Source organism: Heteronotia binoei, chromosome 7, assembly GCF_032191835.1.
Source record: "Heteronotia binoei isolate CCM8104 ecotype False Entrance Well chromosome 7, APGP_CSIRO_Hbin_v1, whole genome shotgun sequence".
Lineage (NCBI taxonomy): Eukaryota > Metazoa > Chordata > Lepidosauria > Squamata > Gekkonidae > Heteronotia > Heteronotia binoei.
The window spans coordinates 34,800,655-34,824,351 of record NC_083229.1 but is presented as its reverse complement, the minus strand read 5'-3'; the positions used below and the strand labels follow the sequence as shown (position 1 = coordinate 34,824,351).

Below are 23,697 nucleotides of genomic sequence, written 5' to 3'. Positions count from 1 at the left end.
AGCATCCTACGTAGGGCAAGTGGGGCTGATCTAGTCATGTGCTTTACATAAAAGTTAGTCCCAGAATATTAGAATAAAGCAGAAGCCATATGAATAGCAGAATCACATGGAGAAGCTGTAACTGAGTTGTTCCATTTTATACTGTAAATAGATTACATCATATTTCCCCCTTACTAAATAAACTCTCTTCAGCTGGAAAACTGGCCTGTCATTGAAAATAGTCAACACTTCTCCCTAATGAGCTACTTTTTCTGTGTGTACAGAAGTTTCTTATTCTTTTAATTGGAAGAGGCAATCAAATGTCTCCACCCAAAATGGTACCGTTCAGCTAAAGTTGTTCAGTGTTATTTTTCTAATCATGTTAGTTATTTCTGCATGTTCAGCATTTAAATATGCAGCTGTTATCATGGTGCATGAAATGAAAAGCCCCAGAATGTTGCATAGTTAAGACATTCCAAATGATGCCCTTCTGGTGGGCATATAATTGTTAGATGTGTGATGCAGAAACATGAAAATACTAAGTGTTTGTTGTATGGTAGTATTTATCCACACATGCTCAGTCCATTAATGCCCATGCACATACCATAATAATATATCAGCATGGTGGTCATTGTGTTTCATTTCAAGCACCTATTTGATGTTCCAGTGCCCCCATAGGATTAGACTTTAAACCTATACTTCCAGCTTCTGAGCCAGTCATGGAAACTGTAAGAAAGAAAGAGTTGGTATTGCTTAAAACAGATTTTATCTACATTTTGAAAAAAAATACTAGTGGAATATTACCCTGAGACCCTTTTCATTGTATTCTGTACTCTGAGTCATAGTTTCATGATGTTTGATATACTGAACAAGAACTGGTGAGTGATAAATGTCTAAACGACATTTCACTACCAGTCACCATAAAGAACAATGTTGATAAGGCTTACTAAATTCCAGATCAGTTCATCCTTTGCATCTGGATTTAAGAACTAAAGTTAAGCACACATAATTTGAGGTTTTCTACCTTACTTTGCAAAATGCTAAACCTTCTTTAGTGAATATAATAATAAAAAATAATGTCACTTTGCCACTCTGCCTTTTGTGAACAAGGGGAGGGTGTTATGCATTTTTTTATCTCATTCAAATTCATTCTGTCTGCTGCTATTACATTTCTTTTTTGGAGAGCATGCATGTGGGATCATTAGCATTATTATTTCAGCAATAGTAAAGCTGCACATCAGCACTCAGCAAGAAAAAAAAGAGGGAGACGGGGAAAATTACATTATCCATTCAGAATAATTCCCCGCTATAATATAAATGTTACCCAGGATAGAGCTTTGAAATGGATACTGATTCTTTAAATTCTTTCCTGTCTGTTTCAGGAAATAGTGAGATCCTGTCGATAATGAAGTACAATGTGTCTAAAGTTCACTTCTAAACACTTGGCTCTTTGCTGTGAAAGTCATCTGCATTCCCTTTATAATTCTGAGCCACCAGAGATCTGCCTAATCTTGGAGATCTGATCCAGTGCTATCATTCAGAAAAATCCTTGATAATAAATCCACCTTTCAGATCTATAAAAACACTGAAGTCTTGCAGCTTGTGTCATCTTCTACTTAAAAAAAAAGTCCTGAGGCAGGGGAATAAGGCCTTGGCTTATGGGCTTGGAGATTTAGTTGTTTGCAAATAAAATGATTATTACTATTATTATTCAAGTTCTTAATCAACATGAGCAAATGGCATCTGTTTGTTATCATTCTTTCTACAGAAGACAAAGGCTGCAGTCCCCATGGTGTTGACTGCTGGCCCCAAGTGGCTGCTGGATGTGACTTGGCAAGGAGTGGAAGACAACAAAAACAATTGCATTGTGTACAGCAAAGGTAAACATGAGCTGATTTCGCTTCTACTTTCTTAGCAAGGAATTAATAGTCATGATGAAATGTGTCCATTGCATCAGAAACAACAAATGGAGGGGTGAAAAGGCAAGTCTTGTGTATAACAGAAGCTCCCTTACAGCATTATTCACGTTTTTGTCAACTTGGAATTATGTATTAAATTAGCAGGAAGCCAGGACATGGGTGTTTTTTTTTTTTTTAAAGCCACAGTGCTTCCAGTTTTTATACCCAGTGGTTTGGTATAAACTGTTATCAGTGTACGTCATTGTCTTTGTAAATAACTTATAAGCAGCTGTGCACAGTATACACTAGGTATCCTGGAAACCCCTTTGGTTGCATACAAGGGCTTGCTCATATGTAACAGGTCTTTGCCTTTCTCTCTCTGGCTGGGTGCAGACCAGCATTTTGAGCCGGCACACGGATGGGACACCGGCAAAGCAAAAAAAGCGCAACCAAACATGTACATCTGCCACCCATCCCACTCTTGCCCCCAACCTGTCCAAAGTGTAGCACGAGTGGGATGGCCTGGGGAGGGGGGGCGAAAGCGTCATGGGAGGTAGACACGCATGCTTGGTCATGTTTTTTGGGTCTGTCTGCATCCCGTCCGTGTGCCAGCTCAAAATGCCAGTCTGGACCTGGCCCCCACCCTCCTTGCAAGAGTCATTCCATACTCTGATTCACAAGCTTCATCTAAGATCTCTTTGAGTCAGAAATGGTTCCCAAGGATTGCAGAGGCTGCAGATACAGAAAAATGAGTTTTAAAGCCTTCTGTGCTACAGATACAGAATGTCTACATCACTCTCAGAATTGTGGCCCTTAGTATATAACAAGACTGTTGTATTCATTTCAGTCAGGGACTCCCTTAGGCATGTCAGATCCATATCTGGATTCCATACAATCCATGGTTAGAGACTGCTATGTATAGTTTATTATAAGTAGGTTCCTATTTAATTTTTGTAGGGCTTAATTTGTCATGTTAATACTTATGCTATACTTCAGTTCTTTCTTGCGGTTCCAAACTTCTACAATCCTAATGCATTGGTTATTCAATGTCCCATTTTGTTGATTGTATTGTATTACTCTGTGTAAATCACCTTGAGATCCTGTGAGAAAGGCATTATTTAATAGCATAAATAAAGAAATAAGATAAATAATGCACTGTGCTTGCTTATTGCAAGTGAGTTAATCTTAACATTATGAAATTTTGCTTTGAAAATTCATTGTGTTCTGTTCTGTTTTTGTCAGAAATGTTAATGATACCATTGTTTCCAAACCATGACAAGCATTGAAGAAAGCCTCATGCACTGTTGGGGAATCAGCTGCTAGTTTTGATTTACAGAGTATGTGAACAAATCTGTATAGTAAAATGTTCTTTCCTGATAATCCCAGCAACTTTGTTTATTTAGAATGTGAGTTTTATTTAGAATGTGAGTCCCAATACTGTAGGTTTGGGGCCTGCCAAAAAATATTGTGTGGATGTCTCTGTGGCTTTCAGTGGGCACTAGATGTTGGATTCAGTCCTCCCTGCACACGCTATTTAAAGCCTATTAGCTTAATTTAGATTATTGCAGTCATTGTGGTAAAAAGTGGAGTAATTAATCGGCAGCTTCTGATTAAGGGAGTGGGCAGGTAAGAAGGTCTGAAGCAAAAGCAAAACTTCTGTCAACAAGCTACTGTATATAGAGTTTAGGAACCTTCCTTTGCTGGGACTGAATGTTATCCTTTCTCCTTTCTGGGTTACTCTGGTCAAACAAAGATGGAACATTCAACATGCAGTCCTGAATTTGTCATAAAGACCGTTGATACTTAAATAGCCAAGGCATTGGGGATATAGCAGTAGTGCCACATTAGAATGGACTGCTTTCTGTTTCCTCTTTTTGTTTGTTTCCTTGGGCATTTCTAATTAAGCTTGGGCTGCCAGTCTCAGTGCTTTGTGAATACCTCAGAAATTGCATAGCTGTAGTACAATTTATTTTAAGGGTTTTTTTTTCTTATTGCTTAAGAAACAGACCCACTGAGATGAAAGATTTGTTTACTGAGACAACCTAGTGACCATTTCTGCATATTGCCATCCAGGCAAATAAGCACCCATATCACTATATTAACATACAAAACACTAATCATAATATCAAAGGCTACTAAAACTTACTAGAAACAATTACAAGTTGTTCCTATAATCATTGCAATTTGTACACTTATAAGAGGATTGCCTTTAAACTGCAACAAGCCTTTGAAAATTGAAACACTGAAAACAGGGAATTTGCATGTTTAAAAAAAAATAGTAATACACCAGGTTCTTATACATTCTTCTTATTATAATTACAAAACACCAATAAATTAATTTTGTAACCTGAAAACACCTGCTTTAGTTAAGGAGAAAAGCCCAAGCTTAGAAATAAATGAATCTGGATCATTTAAAATTTACTGTGACTCATTGCTCTAGCAGGAGAAAATGATAGCATTTTGATGTGTGTATATGTGTGTATATATAGTTTTCATATGCATGAGAAATTCCAGTTTAGTTTAAAAGGCATTAAGAGCTGTTCATATTTGAATAACTTTCCTGCAGTTGTCCAAAGTAGAAGTTGTGCCTACAGATATGTGAGAAACAGAAATGAATGTTTGTAACTTTTGTTACAAGTCTTCCATATTACTTTTCAAAACTCTTTGTCCTTCCAACCCCTAGGCTTGTATCCCTCACCTTGTAATCCTGCATTCACTCAGGTTTTTTTTTTAAAACCACCGTAACTGAACGATAACTGAACCACAGGAAAGATCTGGAAGAGCTGATCCTGTTATAGCAGCCTTCTTTTATAGGCTGACAACAGTAACAGTTTTTTGAGGAGGAGCCAAATCACAGGATACTTATACGTGCTCCAAAAACTTTTGCATTTGCCTAGTTTATGCAGCAACAGATAAGATGATAAAACTGTTCCTGGACTATATCTCTAGAGATTGTAGGAATGCTTAGTTAAATGCTTTCCCATGAAAACAGATTTATTTTTATTTCGTTATTACGTTATTCATAGTCCGCCTTTCGCACTGAGACTGATGGATTATAAATCAATGCAATCAGTTGGTTATCTAATAAACAGTGTAACTGGAGTGGGATTGCAGAAATCTGAAACAAAGCAGAAATCTGAACAAAGCATAAGAATTCATGTTTAACAAGCAGTAAATGGTATTATGTAAGTAGAAATATAGTTCACTGAGAACAAGATAATACATATAGTAACAAATAACACATACCATTCACAATAGTCCACAGACTTGTTCCTTTCCATGAAACATCTCTGAAGCCATTCTGTTGTAATATAGCTCTCACTATATTATAAAAATGCCTCCTGAACTTTTTCTGTTTTACATAGTTGAAGAATGAGAGAAACAGGGGAGGCTTCCTGATCTCCTCAGGGCATTCCACAAAGTGGGGAAGGGGCACTACAGAGAACATATGTGTGCGTTGATCTTGCCCATTCGCTGCATGGTACCTGCAGAATGACCTGCTCAGATTGTTGTGGTGGAACATAGTAGGAGAGGCAATCCTGCAGCTTTGAAGAGCCCAAGGCCATGATTTGAACTGAACTTGGTAGCTAATAGACAGAATGAATTTGCATGCCCTGGCTAGCTCCTAATAGTTATTGAACTGGTGCTTACTTGAATTTCTGAGTTGATTTTGAGGGGATACCTATATAGATTGCTTTGTAATGGAGGTACTGATGGCCATGAACCAGATAGCTTTAAAAGGGAGTTAAACCTTTCTTCTGGAAAGATCCATCAATGGCTAATAGCCATTGTAACTGAAAGGAGTCTCCACGTACAGAGGTAGCAAACCTGAATGCCAGTGCTAGGAGACAATATCAGAGGTAGCATTTTGGCATTTGTGCTTTGCTTATTTAGGGCAACTGTTTGGCTTCTATAGGAAACAGTCTGCTGAACTAGATGGACACCTGATCCAGCTGGTTCTTCTTATGTTCTTAATGCCTTCTTTGCCCTGTTTGTTGCAAGTGGGTGGCCATTATGTGAAAGAGAATGCCAGACTTGATGGACTGTTGATTGATCTAATAGAGCTCTTCTTTTTTTATGTTTCTTATGTGTGCATATACAGCCTGATTTTTCAATTAGAGGCCCACTTTTCCACACTACAGCAAAGTCTGGGGAAAGTTTGTAAGGACTGAACATGGCAATGGATTGGAACGCATTGAACACACACACACACACATATATATATATATATAGATAGATATTCAAATCATATATTATCAGATCCATTTTGACTTTCTTCTAGCCCTTAGTATGTTAAATTTGGTTTGATCCTTGAGACCCAGTTTTTGGATTATCTTTGTTGACAAAGATTTCAGGTTTTCACGGCTGGTAACATCATTAGGGTTTGCAGAATCTTTCGGGCTCAAGTGCCGTGTTCTATTGGAGAAAGTTTTTCTTCCAGACGTTTCGTTCTCGGCTGTGGAGAACATCCTCAGTGGCGTTGCAGCCGGAGCAGGCGCTCTGACCTTCTTGGCTGCTGTGCATTGAGTGAGGCCAGGGCTGCTGGAGAGCTGCTATTTCTAGGCTGGAGGGAGTGTGGTGAAAGGGCAATAGGTTTGTGGATGTGCCCATTGTTTGGTGGGGCTTCCTGGAAGGGTAGTGATAAGGAAACTGGCTGTTGAATGTGACCATTGTTCTGTGTTAATTGCTGGGAGGGTTGGAAGGGGTGTGAAGAAAAGGAAGATGGTTGTTGACTGTGCTGATTGTTCTCTGGAATGTACTGGTTGTTCTGTGAATTTCTGCAATTTATAGTCTATAGGGTGTTTTGCAGAGCTGGATACCAAGATTGGTGGATGGAAATACCTTCTTCCTTTCTGTTAAAGTTTTGCTGGTGTTTGTAAATCTCAATAGCTTCTCTGTTCAGGCGGGTATGATAATGTAAGTCTGTAGAAAGGACTTCAGTTCTTTCAAAGTGGATGACGTGGTCTCCTTGAAGTGTATGTTCAGCTGCAGCTGATTTTTCTGGCTGAAACAAGCGACAGTGTCTCTTGTGTTCGGTGAGGCGAGTGTTGATACTGCGTTGGGTAGTGCCAATGTAGACTGCACCATAGGAGCAGGGTATTTTGTAGACTCCATGGGTTGAAAGTGGATCTCTCATATCTTTGGCCGAGCGCAGCAAGTGGTGGATCTGTTGTGTGGGTTTGAAGACTGTGTCAACATTGTGGCGTTTGAGAATTTTGCCAATGCGGTCGGTGACAGATTTTATGTAGGGCAGGAAGGCTGTACCTACATTTGTGTGTGGCTCGGGATTTGATGTGGATGGTCTCTTGGGATGGAGGGCTCTTCTAATTTCTTGTAGGGAGTATCCATTGGCATGCAGTGACTGGTTGAGGTGGTGTAGTTCCTGCTGGAGTTGGCTTGGTTCACAGATGCGTCTACCAGACAAGGCTGATAGACATATTTACACAAAAAAATATTGTGGCATCTTAGTGACTGACCAAGTTACTGCAACACAAGCTTCTGTGTGGTCAAGCCCACTTTATTGGAGGCAATAAATTAATCTGACAAAGTGGACTTAAGCTCACAAATACATAATACATAATATAGCAGGCACAACCATCTATGTTTTTGCTGCAACCCCACTGAAATATGTAAGCACCATAATTTATGGCTCAGAGCATGCTGATAGGGCAGGGAAGGGACTAGGTTTTAAGTCATGGCCGGATCTGGGGGGGCAAAGGGGGGTGCTTGCCCTAGGCGCCAACGGAGGGGGGGCACTAAATTGGGTATGGAGTCCATTGTATTCTATGGGACCATAAGATAGAATAAACTGATTAAGTTTCAACATTTTATGAGAATTTGTGATTAATGGTAGCTGAAATTCTGTCATGGCTTTATTGAAAAGCATTATATTTAGGGTGATATGGGAACTATGAAAGTTCTGCCTGCAATATTAGATCTGTGGTAGTCCATTCAGACATCTAAGTCACCATGGAGTCTTAAATTGGTTAGATACTGAATATGCTTGAGTGATAAGCCTGTGTGAATTAAATGTTTAATATATCTAAAAATATTTCATCTGCAGATAATTAGAAAACAGACAAGGCTGGTAGACATATTTACACATATAAACGTTGTGGCATCTTAAAGATTGGTCTTAGTAGGGTAGTTTTGTTTTCCCCTTCCTATTGCTAAAGGAACAAAACCTATCAACACCATCACCTAGTTACCTACTTTGCTAAAATGCTAAATTCTGTATGCAAAATTTGAGAATGGATGATTATATCTATAATTTCTTGAGTTCTACTTTGAATAGCTTGTTCTGTACTTGTGGGTGGAATAGCTTCAATATGACATAACATTGAACATTTTTTCATATTTTCTGTTTATTTTGCCTTTAAAGGGCTGTATTTCTACTGAAAGATATCTTACATTAAAAAGTGAGCAAGTGTTGCTTGCAGATTAACTTCTTTTGTGAAGTTAATGATTGTTTTCAGTAAGATCAAAATAAAACTACTCCATTAGGCAATGCAAATAAAGGAAATGGGCTTGTTGAAGAGGATGTGTGTAGTGGATCTGTACCGGATGCCCCTGAGAAAACCTTTTCAGATTTCATTCTTGATTGCTTGTTGGATAAACACCTCCAACTCTTAGTACTGTACTGAGAACAGCAAAAATGTAATAAATAACCTAGAATACATAATACCTATTGATATCCAGTGTCCATTTTAGTTGATCTTTGACCCTTTGAAAATATTTGGTTGGCACATGATAACATAAATGCTCCTTTAATCTATGTTTAGCCTGATGGAAGCATTCCATTTGATGGCTGATGATAGGTTTAAGAAACTTGGATCTTGGATTTCTTCATGTCTGTTTAGATTCTGAATTGATTCACGGAGAAGATTTTTTAAAAAAAAAAACATAGCCCCTGAAAAAGATGTGGAAACAAAGCATAATTATAGTTGGGGCTTTTTTAAAAAAAAAGATTGAACCAGTGAAAACATTGTCAATTACTCCAAAAATTAACCCCAGTTAAGCAATAAGGATTAGACCTTTCTTGTTTCATCCTGTGCTCCTAATATTTGGAGCAAAAATTCCCACACTCAGTTTTAACTACTGTGATATGTTAAATTGGCTGACATATTAACTCTGGTTAGAACTAACCAGAATTTTCACTTCAGTTAGGAACTGAAACCAGCTTTGGACTGTGGTTTCAGATCCTGTGTTAATTGGGAATTCTGCTTAATGGCTAATAGCAGGATGCATGATGCTGCAAGTAGAATACTTCTTAACTATGGTTAGAGTGTTCACTGTAGCTTGACTGTAACAGCCCTTTGAGAATATTAAAGCAAAACGATAGAAATATCTGCAAATAAGATGAATGATGTAGTGTGAAATATTTAGAAATGTACATCCCTCTGTTGTGCTGGAAGAAATATAAAATGATAGGGGCAGCAAACTTGTTCCTTCCACCTGGGAAACTTCAGCATATGCGGCCCACCAAATCTTGAGCTCAGAGTCATCCTAAAAGAGAAGTGGCTGTGGTAGATGTGGAGTAGAACATGTATATCTCAGCCAGTTAGTTTCTGGTAGCAACAGGTATTTGTCTAGAGAAACAAGAAAGAGGCAGTTGTGTGGTTGCCATTATCTTACAAAATGCTAGACTAAGAATTACCAATCTTCTGTTAAGAATGCAAGAAAACGAGAGAGTACTAAAACAGAGACAAAAGGGAAATGTACAGATACAAACTGCATTAAAATTTATAGTACAAATACATGTATGCACATATAGGGGAAGCTAGTTAGCATGCTTTTATATGAAATGTATAGGGATACTGACTGTTTGGTGGCAATGGTGGAAGAGGTTGCCTGTAAAAATGTTTAGCAGTGGGAATTATAAAATCATAAGGCGATTAAGTTAGCTAGTTGTGAAATTCTAATATTGCTTTTTAAATGACTTCAGGATATAGGAGGTGCTAAGGTTATTATCTGTTATCAGGAATACAGCGGAATTGTACGACTGGATAATAACTAAACAACTGACACAATGTAAAATTACATTATCAGTGTGTTAAAACAAAATTGCGCCCTAAAGGAGTCTACACGCCAGCTCAGAGCTGCAGTGTAATTATGCTTAACTCTGATAATTAAAATACAACGGAGATCAACAGAATCATTTTCATTAAGAAAATTATTAATGATGGTGGTATAGCAGTAATTGATTGCAGAACACCACAGGATAACTCCATGCAGTAAAAACCAACATACTTAATATATGTCTGAGACCATTTGGATGTGGCGTGTAAGGCTGAGGACGCTTGAAGTTAAGATAAAACTAGTGGGATAACTTGCACTGGAAACCAAATATGATAAAATGGCTGCTTTAAAATTAGATTTAAAAACAATCAAAATCCTGTGTCTTTCAAGAATAGTTTGAAACCAGGAGTGACGGCCCTGTGAACTGTAGGGAAAAAATAGCCATTTGCTGCATGAATTGTACATCAGAGCAGACAGCACAAATAATTTTCAAACCTTCTGTCATTTCTTTTCATGTTCCACATTGGTTATTTTTATACTTATGATCATGATTTACTGATATTACTTTATTTTCTATCTAGTCTCACCAATTTGTTTATGTCCTTTGTTATTATTGAGAGGATGCAAAAGAAATCGTTTGTGTTTCCTCCCACTGCTGTTCAATGCATGCTTAATGAAATGTGAGCAGATGATTCTACACAAATAATAATTGATAATTGGCTCAGGACTGGCAATTTATGTGTGTCCTCACATGCTATAAAAAGAAGTTTAAATCTTTTCCAACTGAAACCTGCTGTCTGTGAATATTTTAGCTTTACAAAACAGAATCTCTGGATTTGTGTTTCCGTCTTGTTATTCCTTTGCTCCCCTTTTCCTTTTGTCTCAGAAGCTGAAACTGTAAGCTGTGTTTTGGCAAGAACATATTTGTTTTATCATTATAAAATATTTATATGTATTCACAAATATGAATTACATACATGCTAAGGCAAAAAAGCATGTGTCATTCAACAACATTACTCTTAAAGCCTGCCCCAACAGAAGTTTCTTTAACAGTCCAAATTCCAAACCAGCCTAAATGAGCATATTCACAGTGGTAGTGACTCACATGGAATACTGGCTTTGTAATTCCATTGAAATGAATGGAAATGGTGTGGGTGATAGGGTGAATTGCTGTTAAGGATCAGCAACCCATTGTTAAAAATAGCCATTCTGGCAATATAGAATTTGTAAACAATTAATGTGATTTTAACAATTTTCTGTATTCTGAAACTACAGATCAGAAAGTCTGCACATAGGAAATAAGCACTTGGCAGAGAGAAGTTCTCAGTTAGTCCTCTCTCTGAAAAGCTACTATTTTTATGTAGGAGGAATTTCCAGTGTGTGAAGATGGCTATCAGAAATCTCAAACAGACTTGGGTCTACAAATGTGTAGATTGAACATATGAAGCTGCCTTATACTGAATCAGACCCTTGGTCCATCAAAGTCAGTATTGTCTTCTCAGACTGGCAGCAGCTCTCCAGGGTCTCAAGCTGAGGTTTTTCACACCTATTTGCCTGGATCCTTTTTTGGAGATGCCAGGGATTGAACCTGGGACCTTCTGCTTACCAAGCAGATGCTCTACCACTGAGCCACCGTCCCTCCAACTTTTAGATTAGCCCCCTACCACTTTTTTTTTTACAAGTAACATTGTTTTGTAACATAAGGGGATTAGACCACAAACACTGCTATTATTATGAACAAATATCAACTAATGGCTGAATATCAACTAATGTGATTTCTTAAATGGGTAATATATTTATGTATATATTATATTTGTATATATATTATGTATATAATATATATATCAAATAATATATTTATGTATTTTGTGCAAAATCCTTTCAGAGTAGCATTCAGGTGAATAATACCTGAAATTTGATTGCTTTGTTGTTGTTCAATCACACAGTCGAGTCCGACTCTGCAACCCATGGACAAGTCACACCAGGCCCTCCTGTCTTCCACCATCCTCCAAAGTCTGCTCAAATTTGTGTTTGTTACATCAGTAACGCTGTCCAGCCATCTCACCTTTTGCCGTCCCCTTCTTCTTTTGCTTTCTGTCTTTTCCAGCATCAGGGTCTTCTCCAGTGAGTGCTCCCTTCTCATTTGGTGACCAAAGTATTTGAGCTTCAGCTTCAGCATCTGACCTTCCAAGGAACAGTATGCATTGATTTCCCTTAGGAGTCCTAAGGGACTATCAAGAGTCTTCTCCAGCACCACATCTCAAAAGCATCTATTCTTCTGCGCTCAGCCTTCCTTATGGTCCAGCTCTCACAGCCATACATTACTACTGGGAATACCATCGCTTTGACTATATGGACTTTTGTTGGCAGGGTGATGTCTCTACTTTTTATTATACTGCCCAGGTTCACCATAGCTGTCCTCCCAAGGAGCAAACGTCTTTTAATTTCATGGCTACAGTTACCATCTGCAGTGATCTTGGATCCCAGAAATGTGAAGTCTGTCACTACTTCCATGTCTTCCCCTTCTGTTTGCCAAGGTGTGATGGGGCCAGATGCCATGATCTTAGTTTTTTGATGTTGAGTTTCAAGCGTACTTTTGTGCTATCCTCTTTCACCCTCAACAAGAGGTTCTTTAGATCCTCCTCACTTTCTACTATTAGAGTAGTGTCATCTGCATATCTGAGGCTGATGTTTTTCCCAGCAATCTTAATTCCGGTTTGTGCTTCATCCAGGCCAGCATTCCACGTGATGTACTTTGCATATAAATTAAATAAGCAGGGCGACAATATACATCCTTGTCAAACTCCTTTTCCTATTCTAACCCAATTAGTTGTTCCATATCCCATTCTGACAGTTGCTTCTTGACCCTTATACAGGTTTCTCAGGAGACATGTGAGGTGGTCTGGTACTCTCATCTCTTTGAGGAGTTGCCACGGTTTGTTGTGATCCACAAAATCAAAGGCTTTAACATAGTCAATGAAACAGAAATAGACGTTTTTCTGATACTCCCGTGTTTTCTCCATGATCCATTGAATGTTGGCAATTTGATCTCTAGTTCCTCTACCTCTCCGAAACCCAGCTTGAACTTCTGGTAGTTCCCGATCGACATACTGCTGAAGCCTAGCTTGTAGGATCTTTACCATGACCTTGCTGGCATGTGAAATGAGTGCAATGGTGCAATAGTTTGAACATTCTTTGGCATTACCCTTCTTTGGGATTGGAATATAAACCGATCTTTTCCAATCCTGTGGCCACTGTTGTGTTTTCCAAATTTGTTGACATAATGTGTGCATCACTTTAACAGCATCATCTTTTAGGACTTTGAATAGCTTAACTAGGATACCATCATCTCCGCTTGCTTTGTTGTTAGTAATGCTTTCTAAAGCCCATTTGACTTCACACTTCAGGATGTCTGGCTCAAGGTCATCGATTTTACTGTCATGGTTATCCGGGACATTGAGATCCTTCTTGTATAATTCTTCTGTGTATTCTTGCCACCTCTTCCTGATCTCTTCTGCTTCTGTTGTCCATACCGTTTTTGTCCTTTATCATGGCCATCTTTGCACAAAACGTTCCCTTGATTTCTCCAGTTTTCTTGAAGAGATCTCTTGTCCTTCCCATTCTATTATTTTCCTCTATTGCTTTGCATTGTTCCTTCAGGAAGGCCTCCTTATCTCTCCTTGCTGTTCTCTGGAAATCTGGATTCAGTTGGGTGAATCTTTCCTTTTCACCTTTGCCTTTCGCTTTCCTTCTTTCCTCAGCTATTTGTAAAGCCTCATCAGACAGCCACTTTGCTTTCTTGCATTTCTTTTTCTTTGGGATGCTGCTGATTGCTGCCTTCTGTACAATGTCACGAACCTCTGTCCATAGTTCTTCAGGCACTCTGTCTATCAACTCTAGTTCCTTAAACCTATTCTTTACCTCCACTGTATATTCATAAGGGATGTGATCAAGGTCAAACCTGAATGGCCTAATGGCTTCCCCAGTTTTCTTCAGTTTAATTTTGTGATGAGTAGCTCATGATCTGAGCCGCAGTCAGCTCTTGGTCTTGTTTTTGCTGACTGTAAGGAGCTTCTCCATCTTTGACTGCAGAGTATATAATCAATCTGATTTCTGTGTTGCCCATCAGGTGATGTCCACGTGTAGAGTCGCCTTTTAGGTTGTTGGAAGAGGATGTTCGCTATGACCAGCTTGTTCTCGTGGCAAAACTCTTATTAGCCTTAGCCTGGCTTCATTTTGTTCTCCGAGGCCAAACTTGTCAGTTTTTCCGGTTATCTTTTGACTTCCTACTTTGGCATTCCAGTCCCCTATGATGAGGAGATCTTTTTTTGGTGTTAATTCTGGAAGGTGTTGTAGATCTTCATAAAACTGGTCCACTTCGGCCTCTTCTGCATCAGTGGTTGGGGCATAGACTTGGATTATTGTGATATTGAATGGTTTGCCTTGGATACGGACCGAGATCATTCTGTCATTTTTCAGATTGTATCTCATTACTGCCTTCCTTACTCTCTTGTTAACTATAAAGGCCACACCATTTCTTCTACGGGATTCTTGACCACAATAATAGATGTATTTGATTACTAATCTGCCATAAATCTGATTATTACTTTGCCATAATCTGAGATCCAGTTTGGTGCAGTGATTAAGTATGGGGACTCTTATATGGGAATGATTTCCCACTCCTTCACATGCACCTGCTGATGTAACCTTTAGTCTGTCTCAAGTTTCACAGAGCTGTTCCTCTCAAGAGCAGTTTCTGTTAGAGCTCTCTCAACTCCACCTGTCTCACAGGGTGTCTGTGGTGATGCGGAGAAGGGAAAGGAGATTGTAAGCCGCTCAGAGACTTGTTTGGGTAGTGAAAGGTGGGGTACAAATCTGATCTCTTCTTCATATTCTTGAAGCTTTTAGGTTGGATCCAGCCAAAAAAAAAATTTACTTGTGGTAGATTTCCTGTGCAAGAAGAAATACAAGGGAAAAAATCACAGTAGCTACTTGCACTAAGTCAAATTTATTGTATCTCCATTGGTATTTCTACTTGCACAGTATCCTATACAACCAATATCTTGGTACTACAAAATATGGGTAGGACAACAGGAATGTTGCATAAGGTCCTATACCAGTGGAACTGTGCCAAGTCTATTTATGTTTCTGTTTGCTCATACCTGGATGTAATGTAATGTAATGTAAAATTTTATTTATATCCCGCCCTCCCCCGCCAGAGCAGGCTCAGGGCGGCTTACAACATTTAAAATGAGCAATACAATAATAAAACATTAAGAACACATTAAAACCAATCAGTGATTAAAACATTCCTAGACTAACAGTGGCGGTAAGCATTATTAATTTAGCAGTAAACACTGGTACCATCATTAGTGAACGCCTGTTTGAAGAGGGCGGTCTTGCAGGCCCTGCGGAACTGATCTAAGTTCCGCAGGGCCCGCACCTCCTCTGGGAGCTGGTTCCAGAGTTGTGGGGCTGCGGCGGAAAAGGCCCGAGTGCGGGTGCTTTGCAGTTTTACTTCTTTTGGCCCAGGGATATTCAGTTTGTTTTTGCCTACTGACCTCAGTGCTCTCTGGGGCTCATATGGGGAGAGACGGTCCCTCAGGTAGGTCGGTCCTTGGCCATATAGGGCTTTAAAGGTTATGACCAGCACTTTGTACCGGATCCGGTATACAATCGGCAGCCAGTGCAGTCCGCGCAGCCCAGGCCGTATATGCCTCCATCTTGGAAGACCAAGTAGCAGCCTGGCTGCTGCATTCTGCACTAGCTGTAGCTCCCGGGTCCGGTATAGAGGCAGCCCCATGTAGAGAGCGTTACAGTAGTCCAGTCTTGAGGTGACCGTCGCATGGATCACCATCGCTCGGTCCTGCCGCTCTAGGAAAGGGGCCAACTGCCTCGCCCGCCTCAGATGAAAGAATGCTGACTTGGCAGTGGCTGTTATCTGGGCCTCCATTGATAATGAAGGCTCCAGTAAAACACCCAGGCTCTTTACCCGTTGCGCTGTCTTCAGTGGCTCCCCGTCAAAGGCCGGGAGAGATATTTCCTTCCCCAGAGTGCCACGACCCACCTGGAGAACCTGTCTTCGCTGGATTCAACTTCAGCCCGCTCAGTCTGAGCCACGTTGCAACAGCCTGCAAAGCCCGGTCCAGGTTCCCCGGGGCGGAGGCAGGTCGGCCATCCATTAGTAGATAGAGCTGGGTGTCATCTGCATATTGATGGCAACCCAGCCCAAATCTCCGGGCAATCTGGGCGAGGGGGCGCATATAGATGTTGAATAACATCGGGGAGAGAACTGCTCCCTGGGGCACCCCACAATCTAGTGTGCGCCTCTGGGATCGCTCACCCCCAATCGCCACCCTCTGTCCCCGACCCATGAGGAAGGAGGAAAGCCATTGTAAGGCCAGCCCCTCTACCCCTATGTCGGCGAGGCGGTGAATCAGCAGCTGATGGTCGACTGTATCAAATGCAGCCGACAGGTCTAATAACATCAGTATTGCCGCACCGCCTCGATCCAGTTGCCGCTGGAGGTCATCCACCAAGGCGACCAGGACCGTCTCCGCCCCGTGGCCCGGCCGGAAGCCAGACTGGCACGGGTCTAAGACAGAAGCGTCATCTAGAAATCTCTGTAGCTGCAACGCCACTGCCCTCTCGATAATTTTACCTAAAAATGGTAAATTAGACACCGGTCGGTAGTTTGCCACTTCGGCCGGGTCTGCTGTAGATTTTTTCAGACCATTGATTCCTAATGTGAAAATCACTATGTTCAAATGTGGCAAAAATTACATTTCAGGGTAGAGGCATAATTGGGAGAAGGATCTCTGCCATTTAATGTGATATATGCAGATTCTATTTAGGATTTCAGATACTCACATTCTTAGACCCCACAATATATCTTATTTTTCTCTATTTTAAATATAGCTCTCTGCTTTTATAATGTCTGAGAGCACGTGGTGTTTGAGAAAATGAGAATGGCTACTTCACAGCCTTGGGCAGTGGCTTTTCATTTTTCTGAAACAATTGGCCTAGCCTGATTACCAAACTTCATGTTTACCAAGGAAGAAATGCCTTCTGGTATCATAAAATCAGCCATAATGAGTGCTGAGCTTAGTAAAAGTTAGCCTGGCAGATTTTCTCATATTTGAAAGTGACCGAAAAGCATGATGTATTGGCTCATTTTAGAACTAATAATATGAGGCATAGAATATATGTAAATGACATTCATATATACACAACACAGAAGAAATAGAGATACTTGGACAAAACCCTTTTACTGCTTATGGTAGCAAACAGAGGCACATGCCCATAACAAAGGGCTAGAAAGTAGTAGGTACTTGAATTTGAAAGTACGTTGAACTGAAAGCTGCCAGACGTTCTAGCGTTTTGGAGGGCCCGCAAAATAGAACTGTTCCACCAGGCCTTTGGATGAAGCAGCAGGCGTCCAATTAAATTGGCCTCTCTTGCTGAAGCTCCCCATCTTTAGATGACTCAGATCAAGTAGATCTTATAGACCCAGTGGCTCCAGGGCCAGTGCTATGCAGTAGGCCAGGCAGGCTGCCATCTGGCCATAGGGGCAGTGGGTGTCCCCTGCTCCTCCCAGTGTGCCACCTTGGGTAGCCTCCCTTTTAGGCCTCCATGTTTTCCTTAGAGTCCCATGCACCCTCCGTCGGGCTTCTGTCAGGCTTCTGCCACCCTGCCCCACCCGGGGAGTCTTCATGCAGTGCTTGCAGCCAGGGATGCAGCCAGGCAGCTAAGTGGGAACCCTCGCCTTCCCAGAGATCCAGGAAGTAGCTGGCCCCTGCGCTGGAAGACAGACTAGCTGCCAAAGAACCAGGGGAGAGGAGGCAAGCTTGGTGTTGGGAAAGAAAAAGTAGTGAGCCAGAATCAGCATTTGCCACTGAAACCTCTGGCTAGATCAGACACTCTCATGGACAGCTGGGTGAAAGGGAGACCTGGATTTTGCTGCAAGTGGCAGCGGAGGTATAGGCTGAGTGGGGGTGGCAGCACAGTGGGTGTACTCCACCTCCCGGTGCACCACTGAGGGGCTCAGCGAGAGCAGAGGCAAGCAGGGGTGCCCTCGGCTTGGACCCACTGCTGCTGCGCTTTTCTTCAGTGCTGCGGTGGTGGGTGCACTCCCCCTCTCATTGTGCAGTCAGCGCTCCCCCTCCCAGCCAGCAGTTTGGAGCAGTAGAAGCCACTGCTGGTAGGTAGAGCTGCTTTTTTGTGTGTTGGGTGGGGTCCCCCCTCTGGCCTGGCTTTGCCCACAGGTGGGGGGGATGAAGGGCATAGATAGTAGGGTAGGAAATTGGGAGCAGGGGGACGTCACTAGGGCACCAGAAAACCTGGTGCCAGCCCTAAGTGGTTGTAGCTTTGAGATTGCTGCACTTTAATCAACAATGCTACCTGCTTTTAATTTATATTGTTCTTAACTGTTTTAATTATTAAATTATTAAGTTACTGTTTGTATACTCCTGTTGTGATCTGACCTGAGCCGCTTGTGAGAAGGGTGGAATAGAAATTGAAACAAACATGACACAATTTTTCATTTAACTAACTGATCAGGTATTATCAGACAATTTAAAAAAATGAATAATTCTTAAGAAGTAGGTTTGGATCCTAAGTGGCATGTGCAGAATTGCATTAGAGGAAGGCCATTTTCCCACCTTTCTCCTCTCACAGATACTTCTTCAGGCTAGTAGACCTGGAGGAAAAGTGTAGCGGCAAATTGAGAGTCTCCACTAGGGTTGTCAGTCCCCAGTTGGGAGTGGGGGATGCCTCCTGCTTTGGAGTCCCTCATCCTACTTCAGGATTATCAGACACCGGGTGGGGTGGGGGGATAGCCATGAGGTATTCCTCACTGCCAGGAAATTACCCCCACCCCCAAACAGGCAAGAAGCCAGAAATAATGTGACATCCCTACGTCACTTGGAAGTGACATAGGTATGTCAGTAATGTTGGGGAGGGCCATGCTCCAGTTTTGGAGCAAACTCTATGATAACAATTAGCTTTGCCCAAAATCCAGACATCACTCCCCCCCCCCCCCATGTGCCTTCCAGGTGCCTACATTCCCTGGAGTTGAGGTAGCCATGACATCAGTATGGCGTGCTTATTCCCTTCTCTCTCCTAGAGCATCCCGGTGAGTCCACCGCCAGCTTGCCCTTAAGACCTGGCAACCATAGTCTGCAAAAAAGGGCAGAACTGGCAAAATCTCCCCCCTTTCACAAATGAAAAAGCTGTGCTGTTGGAGGAATGTTCTTGAGCTGATGGATTGACACTATAGGATCCTTGCCTTAAGGGTCTGAAATGATAACAAAATAAACATATTGGCCTAGAGCCAGATAGCTTTTCTAAAACCTGTTGTTCCAGGGAAATATATTTGAATTCAGCTTTGCTTTTTCTGAAATACTGATTTCCTCAAGTTGAAATCAGCTTTTCTTTGTATGCATGTTAAGGGTATCTTTTAAAGTTACTCATACTTAAACCTTCCTTGAGTCCTATGAGAAGGATAGACTATAAATAATTGATATTTAATGTTTAAAACATTTAGGAAATATTATCCCACTTCTCTGTCCCAATCAGGGTCACCAGGGAAGCTAACAAGTTAAAAATACACATAATAAGAAAACATCTTTTAAAACAACATTAAATACAAATCAAAACACATCATTAAAACAATTACACATGCATTGCAATAGGATATACATAGCTAAAAGCAACAAACAGGTCAGGAAAAAGGGATCGCCAAGGGAATACCAGATGAAACATGAATTAAAAAAGTCTTCATCCGTTGGTGGAAGATGGCAACAGAAGGGGACAAGCAAGTTTCTCTAGGGAGAGAGTTCCAGAGATTTGGTGCCAAGACTGACAAGCTCTTCTGCTAGGTTGCTAGCCAGCTAATTTCAGAAAGTGGAAAACCTGAAGCAGGGCCTCAGAAGATGACCATAGTGGTCAGGTAGGTTCTCTGGAGTTGATACTCCTCAAGATATGTAGGGCTTCAAAGGTTAAGGGCTTCAAAGGTCCTTGAATTGTGCTTGGAAACAGCTCAGGAGTCAGAGTAGCTGAGCCCAGCCTGTAAAGACGTTGTACTGATTATTATTTGCACTCAGCTTCCTGGCTGCAGCATTCAGCACCAATTTGTGTTTATGGACACTATTTAAGGCAGTGCTATGTAGAACACATTGAAGTAATCTAGTCTAGATGTAACCATGGTATGCACCACAGTGTCCAGATCTTTTTTTTTTTTGTCCAAGAAAGGCTACAGGTTGCTAACCAGCCAAAGCTAATAAAAGGCTCTGCTGGTCACAGCTGCCACCTGTTTATCTTGCTGTAGGACCTGTGCCCAAGGGCACTCCAAAGCTGCAAACCCATTGCTTGAAGAGGAGTGCAACCCCATCTAGAATAGCTGACACCTTAAATCTCAAGTCAGATCTTCTCACCTACAGGGCTTTCATCCTGTTGGGTTTAAGCTTCAGTTTATTAGCCCACATTATCTCTAGAACTGTCTCTAAGCATTGATTAAGAATTTCTACAACCTCCCTAGGATGAGGTGGAAGCTGAGCATCCTCTGCATGTTGGTGACCTCACCCACTGGTTTCATTGAAAGTAAAAGGGACACAATGGAGCTATGTGGGGCCCTTGGATGACCAAGGGGTCAAAGGATTACTGAAGGAGGATAGCGAAATGGCTGAGAAGCTGAATGCATTTTTTGCCTCCATCTTCACTGTGGAAGATGAGAAGTGTTTGCCTGCTCCAGAACCACTTATATTGGAAGGGGTATTGAAAGACCTGAACCAGATTGAGGTGACAAGAGAGGAGGTCCTACAACTGATAGATGAATTAAAAAATAATAAGTCACCAGGTCTGGATGGCATACATCCAAGAGTTCTGAAAGAACTCAAAGCTGAACTTGTGGATCTTCTGACAAAAATATGTAATCTTTCATTGAAATCTGCCTCCGTTCCTGAGGACTGGAAGGTAGCAAATATCACCCCCATCTTTAAAAAGGGTTCCAGAGGAGATCCGGGAAACGACAGACCAGTCAGTCTGACTTCAATACCGGGAGAGTTGGTAGAAACCATTATCAAGGACAGAATGAGTAGGCACACTGATGAACACGAGTTATTGAGGAAGACTCAGCATGGGTTCTGTAAGGGAAGATCTTGCCTCACTAACCTGTTAAATTTCTTTGAGGGGGTGAACAAACATGTAGACAAAGGAGACCCGATAGATATTGTTTAGCTTGACTTCCAGAAAGCTTTTGATAAAGTTCCTCATCAAAGGCTCCTTAGTAAGCTTGAGAGTCATGGAGTAAAAGGACAGGTCCTCTTGTGGATCAAAAACTGGCTAATTAATAGGAAGCAGAGAGTGAGTATAAATGGGCAGTCTTTGCAGTGGAGGACGGTAAGCAGTGGAGTGCCACAGGGCTCAGTACTGGGTCCCATGCTCTTTAACTTGTTCATAAATGATTTGGAGTTGAGAGTAAGCAGTGAATTGGCCAAGTTTGCAGATGACACTAAATTGTTCAGGGCGGTGAGAACCAGAGAGGATTGTGAGGCACTCCAAAGGGATCTGTTGAGGCTGGGTGAGTGGGCGTCAACGTGGCAGATGAGGTTCAATGTGGCCAAGTGCAAAGTAATGCACATTGGGGCCAAGAATCCCAGCTACAAATACAAGTTGATGGGGTGTGAACTGGCAGAGACTGACCAAGAGAGAAATCTTGGGGTCATGGTAGATAACTCACTGAAATGTCAAGACAGTGTGCAATTGCAATTAAAAAGGCCAATGCCATGCTGGGAATGATTAGGAAGGGAATTGAAAACAAATCAGCCAGTATCATAATGCCCCTGTATAAATCGATGGTGCGGTCTCATTTGGAATACTGTGTGCAATTCTGGTCACCGCACCTCAAAAAGGATATTATAGCATTGGAAAAAATGCAGAAAAGGGCAACTAGAATGATTAAAGGTTTGGAACACTTTCCCTATGAAGAAAAGTTAAAACGCTTGGGGCTCTTTAGCTTGGAGAAACAGGCCTCAGATTCAGTGGAAGCTCACAGGAGCACAGCTCCTGAACCTTTCTGACAGTTCCACCTCCTCCTGAGAGTTCCACCTTCTTGTCCATTGAATAGTATAACAATCCCTGGATGAGCTCCACCACCTATTTTGCTAAACCCCTGCTGGTCAATAGTTATTGAAATCTGAGTCCAAGGTAGACTTCTTTAGTAGTAGATGCACCACAGCCTGTTTCAAAGCTGCGGTGAGTGGAGCCAGTCACACCTTCCCCTCAGCAGACATAAGTAGCCAGGAACAGTAAGGATCATACAAATATAGTAGGTCTTAAACCTCCAATGATCATGTCCCTATCCTCAGGCTGAGTAAACTGAAAAGCATCCCAAACAACTGGACAAGTCAGCACCCTGGCACAATCTCACCTTATAGCTGCTAATGTAGAGTCCAGGTCTGCAAAGTATTGAGCAAAATGGTCACAGCAGGCTACTGAGCAGTCTACCTTCTCCTGCAGGCCAGACAGGACTTTAACCTCCTGGAACTGATCTGCTGGCCTACACTGCACAGATGCAGTAGCGGCAGAAAAGTATTGTTTCTTTGCCGCCATCATCACAATGGAATAAATTTTAAGATGAGCTTTAGCCTGTGTCTTAGCAGATTCATCCTGAGTCTTCCTTCATAGTTGCACTTGTGCCTTTTCATCACTTGCTTGCAGCCCCTAAGTAAAAAAAAAAGGGGGGGGGAGGCTTTCTGGGCTTTAACACCTGAGAGAGGACATCTAAGAACAATTGTGTCAGTCTCCTCATTCCAGAGGTCAACCAGGACACTGACAGGATAATCAACCATATTGTAGTCATTCAGAAACCATTTGGATCCATCTGGCTGCAGAAGCAACTCACTTTAATACATCTCTTACTCCTGCAAAGTCTTGGTATTCCTGTAAGTCTAAACTCAAGTAAATAGTGATCTGTCCATGACAAAGGAACTGTGATCAAGTCCTCCACATCAGAACAAGACTGTGACCTGCACAATTTGCACAGATACTCCACCTGGAGTGGAGCAACAATACTGGGGAAATAACGCCCCCCTTGCAGGATTTTGGCACAGGAAAGTGACTTGAGTAGGGCACCGGAGCACTTCTCTCCCCCACAGCACTGTTCCGAACCATTTCCCACAGTTGGTGTGTGACTTCAGGGAACATGAGTTCCATTTGGGGAAACCAGACCTAACTTTATTAAATGACGTTTCTTTTGGGCCTTAGGAGGCCAGCCTGTGAAACCTACCTAAGAAACTCAGGCTATGTATTAAATGCAAAATTTATCTCCCCTCCACATCTCTTTAGTATTATTGTGTAAAATCGGGATTCAGAAGTTTCATCCTCATAAACACTTCATAAGAATGCTGTGAATTCTTTTGTCTTCTGTCTAAAGCAAAATAAGAAGGGAGGAAAAACCTCACAAATTTGCTGAGCCACACATTTCAAGTTGTCGACATCCCCATGCACATGAAAACAGAAGAAAATATATATGCACTCTGTCCTGTCAAAAGGCTTTCACCTTATCTTGAGAGACTGTCAGGGCAGGAACATCATGGAATGGACAGGAGTCTATTAAATTAATAAGCTGCTGGATGGTGTCTGGAGAGTTATGATGCTCCATAAATCCAGTTTGATCATGGTGGACAAGGTTTAAATCTGCAGACTTCTAATACACATCCAGTTTTTGGATTGAATTTGAAGTTTTGTGCTGGAGACACAGAGATAGTCCTGCAGCTTGTGAATTAAGATTTATCTTTTCTTT

General features: G+C 41.5%; 1 protein-coding gene across 2 annotated transcripts in view; it reads left to right on the top strand.

The window, feature by feature from the left end:
- ZFPM2 (zinc finger protein, FOG family member 2) overlaps positions 1-23,697 on the top strand; it is a 552,362-nt gene that overhangs the window by 372,053 nt on the left and 156,612 nt on the right. For both annotated transcript variants that reach the window (XM_060243337.1, XM_060243336.1), the window contains one exon: positions 1,748-1,859. In XM_060243337.1, coding sequence (XP_060099320.1) covers positions 1,748-1,859 — 112 coding nt within the window. The remainder of the gene's footprint in view (positions 1-1,747; positions 1,860-23,697) is intronic.